At 49.0% G+C, this 23,368-nt stretch overlaps 1 protein-coding gene across 3 annotated transcripts in view; it reads left to right on the forward strand.

Moving 5' to 3' along the window:
* cfap221 (cilia and flagella associated protein 221) overlaps positions 1-23,368 on the forward strand; it is a 287,241-nt gene that overhangs the window by 221,668 nt on the left and 42,205 nt on the right. For all 3 annotated transcript variants that reach the window (XM_072473164.1, XM_072473166.1, XM_072473165.1), the window contains one exon: positions 11,905-12,090. In XM_072473164.1, coding sequence (XP_072329265.1) covers positions 11,905-12,090 — 186 coding nt within the window. The remainder of the gene's footprint in view (positions 1-11,904; positions 12,091-23,368) is intronic.

Genomic DNA, 23,368 nt, shown 5'->3' on the forward strand with positions numbered 1-23,368 from the left:
GGCATCATTGCGCTCTCGCTCGAGCGAAACGAGACCAGGGAATAACAGGAGACAGCGAAAATGAAAACCACGTCGGGTGTCAAACAGTTTGTGATACAACCGGCCCCCTCCCACAGACGAAATCGGGATCTCACCACTTAAGCCCTATTTCCATACAATTAACGGGAGCAACCTTATATCCAGCTGCCTCCCATCATTCACCGGTCTCCCCAGCAAGTGGTTAAGCTGCTGCTGATCAGTACTCCTTTTAAAAAACGGGAACTTGGCGGAGGGCTTCTACGAGCTGCCCAGGAGGTGAGTTGTCATCTTTGCTCACAGGTTAAGAACCCTGGGGCGCTGGTCTTAGCGCTCCAGTGCTTGGCGGGGAAGACCCTCGGCTGTGGTGGGGGGGTTGGGAGGGGGGGGGGACACTCAGCTGGGGGAGGACACCCTAGGCTGGGGGGTGGGGGACACCCTCTGCTGGGGTGGACATTCTCTGCTGTGGGTGGCACCCTCCCCAGAGGTGGACCACCATGCAAAGGGGGAGGGGAAGGCAATGAGAGGGGGTAGCCATGCACAGCACCACCATGTCAACCCCTGGATCTTGTGTACCCATTACAGGGGAAATCCGAGCCCATCCCTGTATGCCCCACCGATCACCTATAACCCCCATCGGCTGCCGAGGCCTCTTGCCGTATGGATGAAGGCTATTGCTAATAGCGAATTGCCAATCATGGTTAAGTGAGCACTTCACACACCCAAAGTAGATTCCCATGGGTAGGTGGGCCATATAGCATGGGGGAGCCATTGCCTAGCTTCCCAATCAGACCCTGATGCATGGACATTGTGCCTGAACATTGCGGGAGACAATACCACACGCTCAGCAGCCAGCATCTGAACACCCAGGGAATGGGACACATCCAGGAACATGTCCATGGTCGAACGGTGGGTGAGTGCCACGGGGAGGGGGGGGGGGAGCCTGGAGGGATGGGCCAAGGATTCAGAGGTTGGGCTGCATTGCGGGGAAAAAAGGGACAGAGGCATCCTACTGCTTGTGGGTTGATAATGTGCCACAGATATCCAGGTGTCCAACAATTCCCCACTCTCCTGGTGGTGCTGCCCCACTCTCCCCACCACCTCCCTCACCCCATCATCTACCTATCCTCCCCCCCCCTCCGCCCTCTCCCCCCCTCCCCAGTGCCCTCAGTGATCCTCAACATGCTTAACTCCTTAGCTCTACCGTTACATCTATGTATGTCCCCAGGAACCACATCTAAGGTGGAGGTACCCAGCTGCTTACCTTGTCCCGTGGTCTTCGATGCCCCTTGCTGGCGTTATCAGAGGGCCTTGGTGCACTTCTCAGTGCCACATGCACAGCTGTGCCAGCCTGTCCCGTGTGAAGACCTCACGACGCGGCCTCATCAGAGGGGTGGAACTCAGGGGAGCTGGTGGCCACCATCCCATTCCATGGGACGGATCCGGGTTGGTATCCAGTACCGCCCCCTCCCGGTCAGTGCCCATAGGGCCCAGGGGTTTACCGCGGGATGGAGGGCATGAACTAGCTGCCTCTGCGTCATCTGGCTCTGCCAGTCCTCGCGGCTCCCAATGTCTGCACCAAGGTATCGACACCCTCGCCGATGCTCTTCAGTGATTAGCCCACACTCTTCGGTGCTTCGGCAATGCCCACCTGCGACTGGGAGAAGCTCCGCAGCGCCTTGTCCATTCCCAACTGAGAGCGGAACATGTTCTGCAGCACCTCACCAACGACAGCCTGGTACTGGATCATGTCCTCCAGCGACTCAGACAGGCTGGCAAGGCCCTCAGCCATGGTCGTCACTGACTGCGATATGCTTTGGACACCTTCACTCATGTTGCCAACATCATGCACCTGGCTCTCCACTGCGGTCCACCCTACCAGCGTTGGCCTCGGTGCCAGGCATTGCCGGGGACATCTCCTGCGCCCGTAGCCTCTGGGACTCCTCCAAGTGGCTATGGACCTGCTGGATTGTGGCTGACATCTCCCTCTAAATATCCCAGCCGAACCCTATCATCTCCATCAGCTGCAGGTAACCCTGTACCAGAGGCTAGGCATAAGGCCAGGACCCAGTTGGGTCCGGGGTTCCAGCATACCTCTGACTGCTGTCTCCCCTGGGGTTCCTGTCTCCACCTGATGTAAATCAGCAACTGTGTGATGCTCACGAGATTGCGCCCCAGAAGCCTGACCAGTAACTTTTCCCACCGAGGTTTGTGTCTCTGTGCTGGTGGAGGGTGGGGTTGACAGCTGTGACACAGCGACTGTGGCATCGTCGGAGCTCTCCTTCTGGGTGGTCTCATGGGAGGCAGGAGAGGTTGACACCCCTGATGGGCCGGCTGGAGGACCTGCGGGAGAATGGACATGTGGTCAGTGGGAGGGATGGCTCAGTCAGTATGGCAATAACAACTCATGTCTGGGTGGGGCCCACCTCACCTCTCCGGTATCCTCCAACCTCTGCATTAGTGACTGCTCAGTCCTCGGCCACTCCAGTCACCTGCAGGGCCCGTTCCTTGAAGGTGGTGAGGATTTGTATGTCCGGCATGACTCTGCCAGTCCAGGCCCTCTCCCGCCGATTGTGGGGGAGCTTCTCCTGTGGAGACACAGAAAGGGCATCATTAGCCACACCCGTGGTTCACAGTGGTGGGAACGGGGTGGGTAAAGAAAGGCTTTTGGGGGCGTTGAAGGGAGGGAGGTTGAAGGGAGAGTTGGGAGGCTGAAGAGAGGGTTGGAAGGGTGGTTGCTCATGTGGTGGTGTAAAGGTCTCAGTTGGGGGGGGGGGGGGGGATTCAGAGATGGGGGGCATTGGTGTCAACTCACCCATGCTGCCCGGTTTAGGTCGTTGACCTTCTTACGATACAGAAAGCCAGTCCTGGTCATCCTGCCCAAGCTTATGGCCACCACCATCTTGTCCCAAGTGGCAGTGGCTGCCCTGTGGCTAACCCACCAGGACCCTCAGGGGAACAGGACATTCCTCCTGGCCTCCACCCCATCGAGGAGCCTCTTCAGGTCTGCATCCCCGAATCTTGGAGCCAGTCTTCTCAGTGAATCTGCGAGCTGAGAGGGGCTGGTTCTGTAAGTGCTGCTGCACCTTGTTAGTGGGGGTTGGCGAGCGCTGTCCCAGCAAATCAGCTTCATTTGCAGCTAGAAGAGCCGTGGAGCCTTGTTAATGTAATGTTATTGATGAATACTTGTAGCTAAAGCTATAACGATTTATTAATATTAACTGTGGGTGAAATATATAGAAAATAACAGTATTAACATGCACAAGCAACCTCTCTTTCTGAGCTCCCTAGTCAGTCTGAGGTCACGTGACTGTAACATTTATATATGAATGAGACTCCTAGTGGTTTGTCAGTGAATTACAACACAACCTGATATCACTACATCCCCTTTCCTTTGAAGGAATAAATCAATACATTATCATCAGTATATTTACATACAGTATATTTACATACTACAAAGGGGCTGGTTTAGCACAGGGCTAAAGAGCTGGCTTTTAAACAGACCAAGGCAGGCCAGCAGCACGGTTCAATTCCCGTACCAGCCTCCCTGAACAGGCGCCTGAATGTGGCGACTAGGGGCTTTTCATAGTAACTTAATTTGAAGCCTACTTGTGACAATAAGCGATTTTCATTTCATTTCATTTCATGTGATATAATTAGCCTGTGAGTCTAACAGTATTAATTTTTTACTTTAATATTTTAAAAACTGGTTTCACAAATATATATATATACACACAAGAACAGCAAGCATAGTATGTACAAATAGTCCAAATCTACAAATTGAGTTGATCAGGTTTTCTTCTGACTCTGGTTGATCTTCTCAGAGTTTTATCTTGCTGCTCAGAACTTGTTGATTCAATGTTTTCCATGACATTCTCGTGCTTAGGAACTGCTGAACTATCTGCCACTGCAGCTGACGTTGATTCTGACATAGATTTGTCATCTATCATGTCGTTGTGAAAGTCTTCTCTGGTTTTCAAGAGCGTGCGACAATTTCTTCTTAAAATCAACCCGTACTCTGCCAGTGCATTGTAGGAACGAGGTGCTACTTCTTCAAGTACAATGGCTTTTCTCGACCAAATGCCTGAATATTCTATTCTCATAATGTCTTCACTACTCAGAGGTGGTAAAGTTCTCGACATTCTATCATAGAACTGCTTTTATTTTGCTTTAATGGTTTTGCACTTCCTGCAATACCACTGCATTTTCCTCCTTTTCCCAAGTATGGAAGTGTGGTACGCAACTTTCTGTTCATGAGTAACTCTGCTGGCGATCTACCATGTAACAATGGTGACGCTTTGTAACTCAATAGTGCAAGGTATGGATCAGATTGGCAGTCCATTGTCTTCTTTAACAATTGCTTGACAATATGTACACCTTTCTCAGCTTTGCCATTGGCTTGTGGGTACAGCGAACTTGACGTGGCGTGATTGAAATCATACGTGACTGCAAAGTGTTGCCACACTTTACAGCTAAAATAAGGACTGTTGTCACCCACAACGACTTGTGGAATTCCGTGTCTCGCAAAAATTGACTTGGTATGCAGTATTATACTGCTTGCCAATATGCTTGACAGTAGAGCCATTTCGGGATAGTTTGAAAAATAATCTATGATAATTAAGTAATCTTTCCCTCGTAGGTGAAAAAGATCCATAGTTACATTCTGCCATGGTGCCGTATGTAAATCAGATATTTGCATTGATTATCTTGTTTGCTTGAAACGATGCATCTGGCAAGTGTCAACAACTGACCCTCCTGTCAATATCCTGGTTTATATCTGGCCAGGAAACAGAGTCACGAGCTCTCCTCTTAAGTACATCTTTGCGAAGAGATTGAGGTATGACTGTAGTGTTCAAATGAAGTACCACTCCATTAATGATACTGAGTTCAGATCTTATATTGTAGAACTCCATACATTGACCTTTGAGCCAGTGTGAGTTGATGTTCCTCATCGCCTCTTGAAGAGATTGACCCTTCCTGGTCTCTTCTTGGATCTTATGTAGTTTTGTATCTGATACTGGAAGTAGTGTGGAAATAAGATTGACTTGCAGATCTATACCTTCAGCAATTTCACTACTAATATTTTGTATCACTGCTCTCGATAATGCATCTGCTAAGAACAAATATTTGCCTGGTGTGTAGATGAGATTGAAGTCATAGCATTGTAACTTTATCATCAACCTCTGAATGCACAGAGAAATTTGGTTGAGATTCTTCTTGATGATGTTAACCAAGGGACGATGATCTGTCTCAACTGTGCAAGTTGAAAGCCCATGGGTGGAATTCCCTGATAATGGGGCTATGTCCCCACGTCCACGAGAAAACGGGCACAAATCACTCTGGACTTTCCTGGAGAAAGTCCAGAGTGATTCTCCTACCTGAGGGGGGCTAATAGGGCAGTGTTACTCAGAGTTCCGGCTGCTGATAGGGGGCCCTGCACTGCCGGCCGGGGGTCCGCGTATGTGCCCAGCAATGGCCTGCGGCGGCCCCACGAAACATGGCGGATCCACACCCCAGACCGGCCCCGACAATATCGGCCCTCACAGATCGGGCCCGCCCGACGATTGGTGGCCCCCCCCCCGATTGCAAGCCTGGCCGTCCTGGAGGGCTCCCCCCGGTGATGGATCCCCCCGACCCCACCAGGGCGGTTGCGGACTCAGTCCGCAGCCGCCACTCCGAGTGCCCGCCGGGCGTACCTCTGCTCTGTTGGTGTCATAGATTGGAATGTATATGTGACTGATTTCCATTCGTGATGCTTGAGGGCAGAAGTACTGCTCCTGGACCATATTTTGACGCGTACATTTTAATCTGCTTCGGTGAGTCAAAAAATGTGAGAACTGGTGTAGTGATTAGTAAAGTCTTGAGCTTCTTCCACTCTTGCTCATGCTGCTCAGTCCAAGTGAAATCCGTTGTCTTGTGCAGGAGATCACGTAGATGTGTTTTTGCTGGCAGGTTTGGAATGAATTTCCCTAAAAATTTGGTCATACTTATCACTCTTGTGATGGCTTTCTTGGCGTGTGGTTTTGGCATGTTGAGAATTGCTTGGATTTTGTCCTTGTCAGGTTCAATGCTATGCGATGACAGCTTGTCACCTAGAAATGTGACCTCAGTTACTCCAAATTGGCACTTTTGCTTGTTGAGCTTCAGCCCATTTCTCCTGACGCTTAAAACTTTAAGCAACCTCATATTGTGTTCTTCTACAGTTGAGCTCCAAATAATTATATCATCCACGTACACACATACACCTTTGATTATGTGCTCCATGGTATGGTGAAACATTTCTGATGCTGAAATTCTGCCAAACGGCATTCTCAGAAAGCAATATCGTCTAAACGGCTTTTTAAAAGTGCAGTACTTTGTACTTTGTTCCTCTAGCTTTAAATGCCAGAAACCTTGAGATGCGTCAAGAATTGTGCAGCAGCCATCGCAGTTGTGATTTCTTCACACTTTGGTATTTGGTACTGTTCACTTTTGATATTCTCATATGCGAATATCGGCATTCTTTTTCTTTGTACATACCATGGCGTTTACCCAATCGGTAGGTTCTTCTATATTTCTGATTACTTTTAATTTTATCATTCTGTCGAGCACCCTTTGGGGCGATCCTGAAGAGGTGCAGGTACTCTTCTTTGTGCATGTATCACAAGTTTTGCATCCTCTTTGAGTTGTATCTTGTAGGTGAATGGTAGTGCACCAAAACTTGGGAACACATGGCTACATTTGCTGATAATGTTCTCAGAATCGTTGGAGTGTTGATCCAATCCTTTGTGGATGCTGTATACCAACTGCACGAGACCTAATTCTTCATAGGACTGATCACCTAATAATGAATCCAAGTCCTCAGATACAATACAGAATGGGACAGAATAAACCGTGTTCTTCACCACCACACTCGGGTTACAAGCATAATAACATTTAATACTTCAAACCATTATAATCTCTCAGAGATATTTTGTGATTTCTTCTAATTGGCTGAATTTTTAGATTTTTAAAATCATTCATGCTGATTCAATTGGCTTTGGCACCAGTATCTAACTTTAATTGGACTACTGTACCGTTCACTTCAAGTGGTAGCAGCAATTTGTCCTCATCAACGGCATTTATTTTAAATGGATTATCAGTTTGCATTTTCTTAAGTGCTGGAGAATTTTTTGATGTCTCCAAAAGATTCTTCTTCTCTGTTATTATTCCAACAAACAATGGTATTTCAACACTGGAGACTGTATCTTCCATTGTGCTGACTGATCTGGTGTTGAGCTTCGAGTAACAATTCTGAGCAAAGTGATTTTTTTTCCTTTGCATCTGGAACAAAACTTGCCGAATGCTGGACACTGCCTTAATTTGTGCCTTTGACCATATCTTTTACACAGAAATACTTTCTCCTGATCTTGAACCTGGTTGCTGCTGTGCGGGAAACTTCAGAAACGTTTCTGCTTTTCTTTTTTTAAGTTTCCAACCTTTTTGGAAAAAGGGCGGCAACCTGAGTGCTTTACTCCAAGAACTCACCGCCATTACTGAGAGATATTTTAGAATGCTATGCTGCTGGCTCGTGAGCCTGACAAATCTGAACTATTTGTTCCAAAGACAGCTCCGATTCACTCAGCAACTATTCCCTCAGCTTATTTTCATTCACAGCAAACACAATCTGGTCCCAAATCATGGAATCTTCCACCACAGAAAAATTACAGGTTTTAGCTTTTAACATTAAATCAGTGGTGAAATGACCAATGAACTCTCCATTCTGCAAATGTTTTCTAAACACATAGCATTCATAAATTTCATTCTTTCTGGGGATGCAATGTGTACCAATTCTTCAAATTACTTTGTTTTAATTTTTACTGTCTTTATCGTTTACAAATTTAAATGTATTAAACACAACAATTGCTTCGGATCCTGCTGTTAGGAGCATCGCTACCTTATTGAATCTGATTCATCTCCTAAATTTACTGCAGTAAGAAACAGAATAAATTATTGTTCAAACACATGCCAGTTGCTGTCCACATTACCATGAAATCTGAGACTCATTGGTGGCTTCAACCACTCCATGTTGTTAATTCTTGCAGTCTGCAAAATCTTCAAATCTCTGTGGACCTTGTGGCAGGTTGATAGTTTCTTTCTCAGCATTTAATTCCATCCAGCCCTTGTACCATGTTATGTTCTTGTTGGATGGCCTGATTTATATTACAAGAACACTTATAGCTAAAGCTAAAAACGATTTATTAACATTAACTGTGGGTCAAATATATAGAAAACAACAGATGAATAACAGTATTAACATGCACAAGCAGCCTCTCTTTCTCAGCTCCCTAGTCAGTCTGAGGTTACCTGACTCTAACATTCGGTCAGTTGTGAATTTCAACACAACCATGATATCATACAGTCAAGTGGACCAATTAATGTTGAATAGTGTTGTCGGCCTCGCTGGGTGAGGGCCGGGAAGCTCGCGGCAGTTCCTGCTCACTACCACACTTAGAAATCTTTCCAGAGAATCGTGCCCTCTGTCTTTTAAGGATTTTTTAAGGATTTAAATCGAATGACTCTTATAGGGTCGGGATAAGACATGATCATGCTGCAACAACTTCACCTTTACATTCAGTTTCCTGGGTGAAGAGTTATTTAGCATTCATGTTGAGCCCTGATGGACTTCATCAGCAGTTCCAAGAATAATCCAGCTGATGTAGCAGTGGCAGCACCAGAGAAGGTGTCGGCCACCTGCAACAAATCTGTAAGAGGGTCATTTAGACCCAAAGCGTTGGACACGATCTAACCAAAAACAAACTCTTGTAGCACCGGGAACAACCCCGCTATCTAATGCCACTCTTACTATTTGAGGCCCCGACAGGGATCCCCCCTTGCCCAAAGGCCACACAGTGTCATTTCCCGCTCATCGAAGCTCCACAGTGCAGGAAGAGATAGGTGTGCCATGTTTAAATGGATCCCCAATCCATCCCCCCCCCCCCCCCCCCCCCGCTCCCGACGTGAAGGGCATGCCCAGGCCCAATCCTCGACATGGACAATATTCCAGCCTGGCACTTGGCACTGCTAGGCTGGCACTCAGTGGCACTGCCAGGATGCCAGGTGGCACTGCCATGGTTTGAGGACGGCCGTACCAAGGTGCTGGGTGGAAACAGATGTGCCAGGTGTCACCAGTCCCGGAGGCCTCCAGTCGCCTAGGAGACCCCCACCCCCACAAGTGCTGTTCTGCTTGGTCGCCATTTGTGGGGATCAGTACAAGCTTGGCTAGGGGCTCCTCGGTGAGGCTGATAGATGCCGAGTGGCATTTCCATCAAGCGTCAGCACAGCTAGGTGGGTTTTTCAACTCACTTAACTCGCCAGCCATTGTGGGCAGGACTCAGAGCACGTTGTCTCGCAAGATCTGATTACATTCATAGAATTTACAGTGCAGAAGGAGGCCATTTGGCCATCGAGTTTGTACCGTCTCTTGGAAAGAGCACCCTACCCAAGCCTACACCTCTACCATATCCCCATAACCCAGTAACCCCACCCACACTGAGGGCAATTTTGGACACTAAGGGCAATTTAGCATGGCCAATCCACCTAACCTGCACATCTTTGGACTGTGGGAGGAAACGGGAACACCCGGAGGAAAGCCACGCACACATGGAGAGAACGTGCAGACTCCGCATAGACAGTGACCCAAGCTTGGAATCGAACCTGGATCTGTGAAGCAATTGTGCTATCCACAATGCTACCGTGCTACATCTTGTGAATCATAACAGCCATCGGGAATCCTGGGGAAGGCCTCTCTCTGGATCTACCGGCCACATCCCGCCCCAATTCCGGCAGGACACAGGAAATTGCGCCTCTTAATTCTGTTTCTCTCCGCAGATGCTGCCAGGCCTGGTTGAGTTTGTCCAAAATCGGTGTTTTTAAACCCATAGAAAGGCTTGGCTGAGACTTTCAGCAATTAAGTGCTGGAGGTGAATTAGAAAGGCAACAATGTCATCTCATCCACATATATTAAAAATTTTACTTCCTCATGTCTGAGAGCTGCAACTAACTTGATGCACAACTAGTCTGGTCATTCCATCGCCAGGCCTGGCTTGGTCATGTTATTTGGAAAATCAGATTATCCTGGAAAGTGAGCATAACATCAGGATCTTTTTTCGTAAGTGAAACACCCTCCATCAATTTTATGTATGTGGCAGCTCCATCTTCATCCAACTCCTCTTTTCCATCAGGTTGGAGAATTGTGAGCATAGGGGTGGAGAGAGACATGGGGTGAATTTTACAGGCCATCTATTGGCAGGATAATGGAAAGGTGCGCCCATAAAATTGGGTGCTATGCCATCGGTGACATCCCCATTATCCACCTGCCTGCTCCCTACCATGATTTTATGGACAGTGGGGAGATAGTGGGTAGGCCACCCACCTGTAGTCCTTGAGTCCTTTAAGTGGGCAGTTAATGCCCAATTAAGGATTTTTATTGAATTCAAATTTCACCATCTGCAGCGGTGGGATTTAAACCTGGGACCCCAGAGCATTACTCTGGGTCTCGGATTAACTAGTCCAGTGACAATACTGCTATGCCACCACCTCCCCATGTTACCCACCCTCTGTCTCGCTTCTTCACCTGTTTATGGGTGGCTTCCTGGCTTATGGAGCTTCTCACGCAATAGTCTTTAGCACAACTAAATTTGATACAAATGCAATAATATTCACAGGTAATATATGACCAGATGTCACATGATAAGATGACATGTGCTCAAATCTACAAATGATCGAACCTTCAGAAGAGTCTCTGACCGGATTTGGCAAATCTAATCCAATCCATATGGACTAACTACTATTCCATCTTTTACAACAATAGCTTACATCTACACAGCCTTTATAGTGCCAAAGTGCATGAATGCGATACTTCTCCAGATTCAGCGGTCATCAGCAAAAGAATGGTCCACACAGGTCCGAAAAGTAGTTTGCCAACAGCAAGAAGTTATATTTACATAGCAGCTTTAACATAACAAAACTTCCTGAGGTGCTTCATGTTGTGCTTTTATAATTATTTAAAGGCACTAATCAATGGAAAACTAAATGACGATTGGATTATATACAGGGGATCAAGGGAGAACGTTAACATCAAAATTTAAACTTTAAAATAAAAAATATTTTTAAACTGCAAATTTATTTTTTCTTCTGAGGGAATAAGTGTCCACAATTGTAAAATTTGTTTTTCAGGACCAGAGAGGTAGTTCTGCAATAATTATGAGTTGATGGTCGTCTAAGTGCCATACCTGGTGGCGGAGGTACTTCTGACCATAGCAACAGTGAATTAGTTCGCTGGAGTTATGGCTAAGGCAGTCTTTAATGTTGTCTAACTACTTCCTTCACTGTTGACCTCTTGCTTTCCTTCCTTCAATCCTTGAAGGCACACTTCCTCTTGGATAACATGTCCAAATAACTAAATTTAGCTTCCTTAGCTATTATTTAGTGCACCTCTTGTTCTCCAGCCCCAAGAACTTCTCCTTCATTAGTTAATTTCTCCACCCAGCTTATCCTTGGGATCCTTCTTAAGTGCCACATTAATTTAAAAGCTGTCGACGTACTGAAAACACAGTTACTCTTGACTGAATAAGACTTTGCTTTTTAATAATTGAGAACCATGCATAATTAGTTTAAATTCACAACAAATTGGGGATTTGCAAGTTGATTGTATTTGCAAAGACAACGGCACATCCTATGGAGGGGCAGGGTAATGCTGACAACAGCTTACAGATTTCCAGGTTTAATTGCATATGTGCTGTCAGTTTTACCTGATAATGACAAGCGCTAACTTCTCGCAATTATTACTAATGCGAATTCACAGCCAATGTATGTGACATTGACTAATCTGAATTTTTTATTTTCTTTAAATTAATGTTCATTATACAGGATGAGTACTTCTTAGTCACACCAACTGATACAAGTGACGATAAAACTAAAACACATTTGGATGAGCAGGCTGCAATGGACTCAGAAGACTCAGAGATACGTGCACAAGAAGAAGAAGCTCCCTTAACATTATCGCCACCCCAAGCATTATTCAGACAGCCTGACTATCATCCACTATATGTTTTTGTAAGTAGTACTTGCAAAAATAACTTTACATCTTATCACAGGCCTATTTATTATCTTTGTTCCTGCCCTGCAATAAATAATTGGATTGGATTTGCTTATTGTCACGTGTACCGAGGTACAGTGAAAAGTATTTTTCTGCGAGCAGCTCAACAGATCATTAAATACATGGGAAGAAAAGGGAATAAAAGAAAATACCTAATAGGGCAACACAACATATACAATGTAACATAAGCACTATCATCGGATGAAGCATACAGGGTGTAGTGTTAATGAGGTCAGTCCATAAGAGGGTCATTTAGGAGTCTGGTGACAGTGGGGAAGAAGCTCTTTTTGAGTCTGTTCGTGCGTGTTCTCAGACTTCTGTATCTCCTGCCCGATGGAAGAAGTTGGAAGAGTGAGTAAGCCGGGTGGGAGGGATCTTTGATTATGCTGCCCGCTTTCCCCAGGCAGCGGGAGGTGTAGATGGAGTCAATGGATGGGAGGCAGGTTCGTGTGATGGACTGGGCGGTGTTCACGACTCTCTGAAGTTTCTTGCGGTCCTGGACCGAGCACTTGCCATACCAGGCTGTGATGCAGCCCGATAGGATGCTTTCTATGGTGCATCTGTAAAAGTTGGTAAGGGTTAATGTGGACATGCCGGATTTCCTTAGTTTCCTGAGGAAGTATAGGCGCTGTTGTGCTTTCTTGGTGGTAGCATCGACGTGGGTGGACCAGGACATATTTTTGGAGATGTGCACCCCTAGGAATTTGAAACTGCTAACCATCTCCACCTCAGCCCCGTTGATGCTGACAGGGGTGTGTACTGTACTTTGCTTCCTGAAGTCAATGACCAGCTCTTTAGTTTTGCTGGCATTGAGGGAGAGATTGTTGTCGCTACACCACTCCACTAGGATCTCTATCTCCCGCCTGTATTCTGACTCGTGAGTGATTGAACATAGAACATAGAACATACAGTGCAGAAGGAGGCCATTCGGCCCATTGAGTCCGCACCAACCCACTTAAGCCCTCACTTCCACCTTATCCCTGTAACCCAATAACCCCTCCTAACCTTTTTGGACACTAAAGGCAATTTAGCATGGCCAATCCACCTAACCTGCACGTCTTTGCACTGTGGGAGGAAACCGGAGCACCCGGAGGAATCCCACACAAACACGGGGAGAACGTACAGGCTCCGCAAAGACAGTGACCCAGCGGGGAATCGAACCTGGGACCCTGGCGCTGTGAAGCCACAGTGCTATCCACTTGTGCTACCCCGCTGCCCTATTGCTGAGGGAAAATGATTTAAAACTAGCAGATGCCATAAAAATATGCAAGGCCAGTGAGATTTCACAAAAGCAAATCACTGAGTCCCAAACACAAGTAAGTGGCAGGAAAAAAGAGGGTACGACTGACGCCATCTTTGCTGTGTCACAGCGGGATCAGAAACCTGGTCTGGGCGGTAGCCATTTTAAGACATTTTAAGAGAACGGCATTTTATGTCGGAGGTGCAGCCCTAGAAAATGCCCTGCATATGGCAAAACGTGCGGCAGATGCTCCAAGAGAAACCATTTTGCCCAGTGTAGCGCACAAAGACTCCCGAGAGACGAATAGAGGTGAAGTCGATGAGGCTTTATTAAGCGTGACTCGTTCCCCGCAGTTCAGCAACAGACTGGAGCTACGGGGAGAATTCCTGGATCTTATACTCGGCCTTCAGGGCGTAGCTAGAGATCAACAGCCAACCAGGACCTGGGATCTGTCAGCCAATTACATCACGGCTTCACAGTCCCACATGACCCCTAATGCATACTACCACATTCACCCCTTGTTAAAAATGAACCCGGCGGGGTGGTGCTTCGCATGGTGGTAGGGGTTTACAAGGCTGGTCCTGGGAGGAAAAAAACTTTTGCATGTCATTACAGTGCCCTACACTGGGCTATGTACAGGGCTTTTTGTTTTGAACTATTTACAGTATTTGTAAGAGGGAAAAGGAAAAAAAAACATTCTCGTTAAAGTCCACAACATTCTAGTGTTACACCGATGCCACGAGTCGGGCGGGCGGTCTGGTCGTCCTTGTCGATCGCCTCAGCCCCGGTGGTGGTGGTGCTTGTTCCAGTGTTGTCGCCTCCGGGAGCTTTACGGTTTCTGCTTCAGCTTCACTTCTGGTCGGACCTGGGAGGAGGACCGATCCTCCCGGGAAGGGGGCTGTCGCGGGGTGCGCCGGTGGCAGGGAGGGGGTGATTGGTGTCGAGGGGGTGTGTGTGTTGCCGGCGGGCACCAGATCACGCAGGGAGACCGTGTCCTGTCGGCCGTCGGGGTACTCCACGTAGGCGTACTGCGGGTTCGCGTGGAGGAGGTGAACCCTCACGACCAACGGGTCCGACTTGTGCGCCCGCACATGTTTCCGGAGCAAGATGGGTCCTGGGGCCGCCAGCCAAGTCGGCAGCGACGTTCCAGAGGAGGACTTCCTGGGGAAGACAAGGAGGCGCTCATGAGGCGTTTGGCTAGTGGTGGTACACAGTAGCGACCGGATGGAGTGGAGGGCGTCCGGGAGGACCTCCTGCCACCGTGAAACTGGGAGATCCCTGGACCGTAGGGCCAGTAGGACGGTCTTCCAGACCGTGCCGTTCTCCCTCTCTACTTGCCCGTTCCCCCGGGGGTTGTAGCTGGTCGTCCTGCTCGAGGCTATGCCCTTGCTGAGCAGGAACTGGCGCAGCTCGTCACTCATGAAGGAGGACCCCCTGTCGCTATGGACGTATGCGGGGCAACCGAACAGTGTGAATATGGTGCTAAGGGCTTTAATGACTGTGGCCGCTGTCATGTCAGGGCAGGGGATGGCGAAGTCACGCTTAATAAATTGTAGCACACAAAGACTCCCGAGAGACGAATAGAGGTGAAGTCGATGAGGCTTTATTAAGCGTGACTCGTTCCCCGCAGTTCAGCAACAGACTGGAGCTGCGGGGAGAATTCCTGGTTCTTATACTCCGCCTTCAGGGCGGAGCTAGAGATCAACAGCCAACCAGGACCCGGGATCTGTCAGCCAATGACATCACGGCTTCACAGTCCCACATGACCCCTAATGCATACTACCACACCCAGCAATGCCTTTCGATTGCAAGAACGCGGCAACCTGAAAGTGTTAATGTAATAGCCGAGGCTAAAAAGATTTGTGATTCATCAATTGTGCAAAGTGCAGCCCTGAACAAGCAACCTGAGTTTAATGATGCACCAGATGGCCTGGAAGTATTTTTTTTTTTGTGGACTTGATCAATGAAGGCGCTGAACAACAAAATAGTAGAAGAAATAGCAAACCACTTGGATAATTGGATGATTCCGCTCATAATTAATCAAAACAGCACAAACATCAAACTGGACACAGGTGTCAGAGCAAACTTAATCAACGAAGCAGACCTGCTGAAGATGTGGATTCAACCACGAATAGAGGATAATGATTGCAATCTCACTGACTACCATGACGCACCAATCAAGACGTTGGGAATGTGTAATCTGCAAGTTGAAGTGAATGCACAATTATTCACAGTTAAATTTGCAATTGTTGAAGCAAACAAGCGATCACTGCTAGGCACAGCAGCATGTGTGTCATTGTAGCTAGTACAGCGATTATACGATGAAGACACCGACTATACAGACACCAACGATACAGGCACTGATTATACAGACACCGAAGATACAGACAACTATATACCGATGGCGCACATGGCAGTCATAGATGCAAAGTCAGTACTGACTCCAGAAGAACAATCCAAGACTCCGGCCCCAGCTCTGCACACAGCGAATTACAAAAAAGGTTCTACTGAAAGGGTGGTGGACCTAGAAGATATGGGTGCCCTTGAGAGTGTTAAAAAATGCATAAATACCAAGTCGGAAGTCGACAGAAACAAAGTCTTCAAAGTGAAGCAAAGGGCTGCTTCTGAAGATGACTTTACAGGTTCTTGAGGCAAATATTTCCTCGAAAAGAAACACGACGGTGATGCCAATGGCTGCTCATCAAACATCGAACAGAAATGTCATGCCAGAACAATAGAAAACAAGAACGAACGGTCTGAAGAGCAGGACAAACGAGTTTGAAAGGCACGGAAAGAAAACAAATAAGCCAAAAAGCACTGATCTTGAGTGACAAACAAAAAACAACTAGCACAGTGTAGTATATCATGTCCTCAGAAAGAAAATGATGACCTTTTGGAATTGAAACAGCAACATGAGCTAGAAATGAGGGAACTGGAGAGGACACAAGCTGTGCTACTGGAGGAGAAGAGGGAACTAGAAACCCTGCAACTTGCCTCTCAGTTTCAATGAGCAGAAATAGTACACCAGAAACAGCTTATTGAGAAGGATCGACAAGTCATAAACCAGCTGAACACAAAAATGAATTCCCGTCAGCACAGTATTGACTCTCTAGAAAGAGAGAAGCCACATGAAAGGGAATTACCACATGAAATTCAATTACCTTGAATTGGAGAACAAACTTGCTCTGTCAAAAAAAGCACTTGAAACAAGTGAAGGCAACAACAGAAATGCAGTATTTAAACGACAAAAACTACAAACTGAGATAGTTGAATTGCATCAGGAAATCAAGCAACTGAAGAGCTAAATAGAAAGACAGGAGGTATGGAAACTGGCCTGCAAGAGAAAAAGGCAGAGCTGCAAGTGGAGACGGATAATCTCAGAGATACAAAGAACAGCAGCTCAGTGCAAAGAACAGCACATACAAGCAACTAGAGGAAAAGCTGAAGGGGCAGTCTAATCATGAAAGAGGTTAAAAAAGAGCTGAGTATCCTGAAGTCGATCCTGAAGGTGTAGTATCAGAAGGATCTGGATCACAGGAAACATCCAAAACCCTAGAGGTACTTCTGCTGGAGAACAGCCGCTGATTGCAATCTGAAAATCTGTGTCACCAACAGTGACCTCAGTGATCCCTTTCCAGCATTAGATCTAGGACAACAGCTCCAGCTCAAAGTCCAACGTATGAAAAATATAGAAACCGAGAATCAGAAACTGCGGGACACACTTGAGGAATACAACAAGGAATTTGCAGAAGTCAAGAATCAGGAAGTAACAGTAAAAGCACTCAGAAAAAAATCAGCGAGTATGAGCAAGGCTGGCTGCTTCGCTGCACAAGGTCTGCTCATACTCGCTGATTTTTTTCTGAGTGCTTTTACTGTTACTTCCTGATTCTTGACTTCTGCAAATTCCTTGTTGTGTTCCTCAAGTGTGTCCCGCAGTTTCTGATTCTCGGTTTCTATTTCTTGGGAAACAGCAGAAATTACAGAATGACTTCATGGAAAAGTAAAGGACATTGCAGGAGACTCAAACATTTATGACCTCCAAATTTGAGGAGGCTGATCACAAGGGTCAAGTGTTACAGACAGCCCTGGAATCAACTCAGACTGAGCATGTGATTTAATAGCAAAGTATGATGCAGAATCAACTGCCAAAGTGGATGAAGTTGAAGTTATCAGGACAGATCTGGAAAGAGCCAATCAGAGGGCAGAGGTAGTTCAAAGAGAGACAGAGACCTTACGTGAGCAACTTTCCTCAGCTAACAAATCCCTGCAGCTGGCCATCCAGATCCAGAAATCAGTCTGGGGAGATGTTATCGAAAGCTGCTCGTGTAACCAGATTTTGGCGCAACGGTTGGGTCAGGTGAATGGTTTTGGTGTGAATGACAATTGTTGACTCAGCACAGCTGAGGGGCTGGGGCATGGGAAAAAGCCAGTCAGTAGTGGGGCCATACCTGTAAATAAACGCTTGAGTACAGCTTGGCCAAACCAGTGGGATGCAGTCTTGGAAGAAGTGATTGAGCAGCTGAAAGGTAAGTAGTCCGTGAACATTCTGAGGTTCAGTCATGTTGCCTGACAATTACGTGTAGGCAGAAGAAAAGAGCGTCCAGGCTAAGTTGGAGCTGCTGTTGAATGGATGACTGCATCTCAAATATTGTGTGCTGTTTTGGTCTCCTTAGTTATGAAGGATGTGAATGCATTGGTGACAATTCAGAGGAGGTTTACCAGATTGATACCCGGAATAAGTGGATTATCTTATGAGGAAACGTTGGACAGGCTGGGCTTGTTTCCATTGCAGTTTTGAAGAGTGAGGGGTGACTTGATTGTAGTATATAAGATCCTGAATGGTACTGACAAGGTGGACACGGACAGGACGTTTCCTCTTGTGCTTAAGTCTAGAACTAGGAGACTTCCGGTTGCGGCGATGCGGAGCTAAGCCGCACGTTTCGGCAGTTCCCGCGATAACGGACTTTCGGGCTCTCCAGAGGAGCCCCAACGGAACATTTTTGATTTGATCCCGTGTGGGAAGGTGCAGTAAGGTCCCCCCTTACGGTATATGGCCGAGATCAGCGGTGGAGCGGCGAGAAAAGAGGCTCTGGAGCAGCGGCAAAAACGAGGGGGAAAAAGCAAGAGGGCGGAGATCGAGCAGCATGGGGGCCGGACCAGCAGGAGTTCCTTAGGCACTGTGTGGAGGAGCTTAAAAAGGGGGTGCTGGCGCCAATGCTGTTGGCGATCGAGGGGCTGAAGGAGACCCAGAAGACCCAGGCGGTGGAGCTTCGTGAGGTGAAAGATAAAATGAATGATAACGAAGACGAGATCCTGGGCCTGGCGGTAAAAATGGAGGCGCACGAGGCGGTGCACAGGAGGTGGGCCGAGAGAATCGAGGTCCTGGAGAACAGGTCGAGGAGGAAGAACCTCCGGATTCTGGGTCTTCCCGAAGGAGTGGAGGGAGCTGATGCCGGGGCGTATGTGAGTACGATGCTCCATTCGCTGATGGGAGCGGAGGCCCCTCCGACCCCCCTGGAGTTGGAGGGGGCTCATCGGGTCCTGGTGAGGAGACCCAAGGCTGATGAGCCGCCAAGGGCGATAGTGGCAAGGTTCCATCGCTTCGCGGACAAAGAAAGTGTGCTGAGATGGGCCAAGAAAGTGCGGAGCAGTAGATGGGAGAACGCGGTGATCCGAGTTTACCAGGATTGGAGCGCGGAGGTGGCAAGGAGGAGAGCTGGCTTCAACCGGGCCAAGGCGGTGCTGCATAAAAGGAGAGTCAGGTTGGGCGTGCTGCAGCCTGCGCGACTGTGGGTCACTTATCAGGACCGACACCATTATTTTGAAACGCCAGAAGAGGCTTGGACCTTTATTCAGACGGAAACATTGGACTCGAACTGAGGGGATGTGGTTGTGGGGGGAGATGTTGGTTGTTTCTGGGGTTTAAATAGGGGTAAAGAATACTTTATGGGTGGGATAATGGATGGGGATGTGGGTAGAGCTCTGGTTAAAATTCCTAAAATTCCTTTTTTCTTTTCTGTAGACGAGATGATGATGATGGGGAATGTGGGCGTCGGTGCTGGAGGGAGGTGAGACTCGGGGATGAGGGAACTGGGATAATGGCCGCAACAGGAGCTGCGCCACAGGGGACGGGGCTGGTTCAGGAAAGCGCGGGCTTTTTCCCACGCAAAAAAGGGGGGGATGGAGGAAGGTAAGGAGGAGGAGAGACTCCCACACGGGGGAGATCAACGGGAAGGCGGGGGAAGCCGAGGTCAGCAGAAGTCAGCTGACTCATGGAAGTAACATGGGGGGAGCAAAAGAGCTAGATGTGGATCTAGCGGGGGGGGTGGGGGGGGGATGGAGGGAAGGGGGGAGAGGGGGGGATTTTAAGGTTGCTGCTGCACTGTCCGAGGGGGAACAGAAATGGAAGAGGTGGTCGGGACGGGGGTTCCCCGCCTGGGGGACTGGAAGGTACGGGAGGCGCGAACACGGGACTGGCCTAAGATAGAAGATGGCTAGTCGGCAGGGGGGGCGGGGGGGGGGGTGGTTCCGGCTGATCACGTGGAATGTGAGAGGCCTAAATGGGCAGGTTAAGAGGGCCCGAATGTTCGCGCACCTAAAGGGACTGAAGGTAGACGTGGTCATGCTTCAGGAGACACATCTGAAGGTGGCAGATCAGGTCAGGTTAAGGATGGGATGGGTAGGACAGTTGTTCCATTTGGGGCTGGATGCGAAGAATAGAGGGCTGGCAATACTGGTGGGAAAGCAGGTGTCGTTTGAGGCCAAGAACATAGTAGCGGACAAGGGAGGCCAATACATGATGGTGAGTGGTAGGTTGCAGGGGACGGGGGTGGTACTGGAGAATGTATATGCCCGGAACTGGGACGATGCTGGATTCATGAAACGGATGTTGGGGTGTATTCCAGACCTGGAGGTAGGGAGCTTGATAATGGGTGGGGATTTTAACACGGTGCTGGACCCAGCATTAGATCGCTCCAGATCTAGGACGGGGAAGAGGCCGGCTGCGGCCAAGGTGCTTAGGGGGTTTATGGACCAGATGGGGGGGCGTTGATCCGTGGAGATTTGCCAGGCCTTTGGCCAGAGAATTTTCTTTTTTCTCCCACGTACGTAAGGCCTACTCCCGGATAGATTTTTTTGTTCTGGGCAGGGCACTGATCCCGAAAGTGGAGGGAACGGAGTATTCGGCCAGAGACATTTCAGACCATGCCCCGCATTGGGTGGAGCGAGAGCTGGAGGAGGAGAGGGACCAACGCCCGTTGTGGAGGTTGGATGTGGGACTGCTGGCAGACGAGGAAGTGTGCGGGAGAGTGCGGGGGTGTATCGAAAGGTATCTGGAGGCCAACGACAACAGGGAGGTGCAGGTGGGAGTAGTATGGGAGGCGCTGAAGGCGGTGGTCAGGGGAGAGTTAATCTCCATCAGGGCTCATAGGGTGAAGAGAGAAGGCAGGGAAAGGGAGAGGTTAGTGGAGGAGATTTTAAGGGTGGACAGGAGCTTTGCAGAGGCTCCTGATGGGGGACTACTCAGGGAGAGACAAAGTCTCCAGACAGAGTTCGACCTGTTGACCACAGGGAAGGCAGAGGCACAGTGGAGGAAGGCACAGGGGGCGATATATGAATATGGGGAGAAGGCGAGTCGGATGCTGGCACATCAGCTCCGTAAGAGGATGGCAGCGAGGGAAATAGGCGGAGTCAAACATGGCGGGGGAACTACGGTGCGGAGTGCGGGGTAAGTGAATGAGGCTTTTAAGGCCTTTTGCGAGGAGCTGTATAGGTCCCAGCCCCCAGGGGGAAAAGAGGGGATGCGGCGATTCTTTGACCAATTGAGGTTACCAAGGGTGGAGGAGCAGGAGATGGCTGGTTTGGGGGCGCCAATCGGGGTGGAGGAGCTGGTTAAAGGACTGGGGAGCATGCAGGCAGGGAAGGCCCCGGGGCCGGATGGGTTCCCGGTGGAGTTTTATAGGAAGTATGTAGACCTGTTAGCCCCGTTGCTGGTAAGGACCTTCAATGAAGCAAGGGAGGGGGGGACCCTGCCCCCGACAATGTCGGAGGCGACGATCTCTTTGATCTTGAAGCGAGATAAGGACCCACTGCAATGTGGGTCGTATAGACCGATCTCGCTCCTTAACGTAGGTGCTAAGTTGCTGGCAAAAATGTTGGCCATGAGGATTGAGGACTGTGTCCCGGGGGTGATTCATGAGGACCAGACGGGATTCGTAAAGGGTAGACAGTTAAATACTAATGTGTCAAGGCTCCTAAATGTGATAATGATGCCATCGGTGGAGGGAGAAGCGGAGATAGTGACAGCCATGGACGCGGAGAAGGCCTTTGAGCGGGTAGAGTGGGAGTATCTCTGGGAAGTGTTGAGGAGGTTTGGGTTCGGGGGAGGGTTTATTAGTTGGGTTAAGCTCCTGTATAAAGCCCCGGTGGCGAGTGTGGTCACGAACCGGCGGAGGTCGGAGTATTTCCGGCTGTATCGAGGGCGAGGCAGAGGTGCCCCCGTCCCCTCTGTTGTTTGCATTAGCAATTGAACCTTTGGCCATGGTGTTAAGGGAGTCGGGGAAATGGAAGGTGGTGGTCCAAGGGGGAGAGGAACATCGAGTGTCGCTGTACGCAGACGACCTGTTGCTGTACGTGGCGGATCCAGTGGAGGGGATGGTTGAGGTAATGCAGATCCTACGGGAGTTTGGAGACTTTTCGGGCTATAAGCTCAATGTGGGAAAGAGTGAGCTCTTTGTGATCCATCCGGGGGACCAGGGAAGAGGGATTGACGACCTACCGTTGAGGAGGGCGGAAAGGAGCTTTCGATACTTGGGGATTCAGGTAGCTAGGAGCTGAGGGGCACTGCACAAACTTAATTTGACGCGGCTGGTGGAACAGATGGAGGAGGATTTTAAAAGGTGGGACATGTTGCCACTCTCGCTGGCGGGTAGGGTACAGTCGGTTAAAATGGTGGTCCTCCCGAGGTTTCTTTTTGTTTCACAATGCCTCCCAATTGTGATTACTAAGGCCTTCTTTAAGAGGGTAAGCAGGAGCATTATGGGATTTGTGTGGGCGAGCAAGACCCTGAGGGTAAGGAGGGGGTTCCTGGAGCATAGCAGAGATAGAGGAGGGTTGGCGTTGCCGAATTTGGGTGGTTACTATTGGGCAGCCAACGTGGCAATGATCCGTAAGTGGGTGATGGAGGGAGAGGGGGCGGCGTGGAAGAGGTTGGAGATGGCGTCCTGCAAAGTAACGAGCCTGGGGGTGCTGGTGACGGCACCGCTGCCGCTCTCGCCGACAAGGTACACCACGAGCCCGGTGGTGGCGGCAACGCTAAAGATCTGGGGGCAGTGGAGATGACACAGGGGTGCGACGGGAGCATTGGTGTGGTCCCCGATCAGAGACAACCATCGGTTTGTCCCAGGAAGGATGGACGGGGGGTTTCAGAGCTGGCATCGGGCAGGGATTAGAAGAATGGGGGACCTGTTCATTGACGGGACGTTTGCGAGCTTAGGGGTGCTGGAGGAGAAGTTTGGGCTACCCCCGGGAAACGCTTTCAGGTACATGCAAGTGAGGGCATTTGTGAGGTGGCAGGTGAGGGAATTTCCGCTACTCCCGGCACAGTGGATTCAAGATAGGGTGATTTCGGGCGTATGGGTCGGAGAGGGCAAGGTGTTGGCGATATACCAGGAGATGAAAGAAGAGGGGAAGGCTTTGGTAGAGGAGCTGAAGGGTAAATGGGAAGAGGAGTTGGGGGAGGAGATTGAGGAGGGGCTATGGGCTGATGCCCTAAGTAGGGTTAATTCCTCTTCCTCGTGTGCCAGGCTTAGCCTTATACAATTTAAGGTGGTTCATAGAGCGCATATGACGGGGGCGAGGCTGAGTAGGTTCTTTGGGGTGGAGGACAGATGTGGGAGGTGCTCAGGAAGTCCGGCGAACCATGTCCATATGTTTTGGTCATGCCCGGCACTGGAGGGGTTCTGGAGGGGAGTTGCGGGAACAGTATCTAAGGTGGT

The sequence above is a fragment of the Scyliorhinus torazame genome, chromosome 2 (genome assembly GCF_047496885.1).
Source record: "Scyliorhinus torazame isolate Kashiwa2021f chromosome 2, sScyTor2.1, whole genome shotgun sequence".
Classification (NCBI taxonomy): Eukaryota; Metazoa; Chordata; class Chondrichthyes; order Carcharhiniformes; family Scyliorhinidae; genus Scyliorhinus; species Scyliorhinus torazame.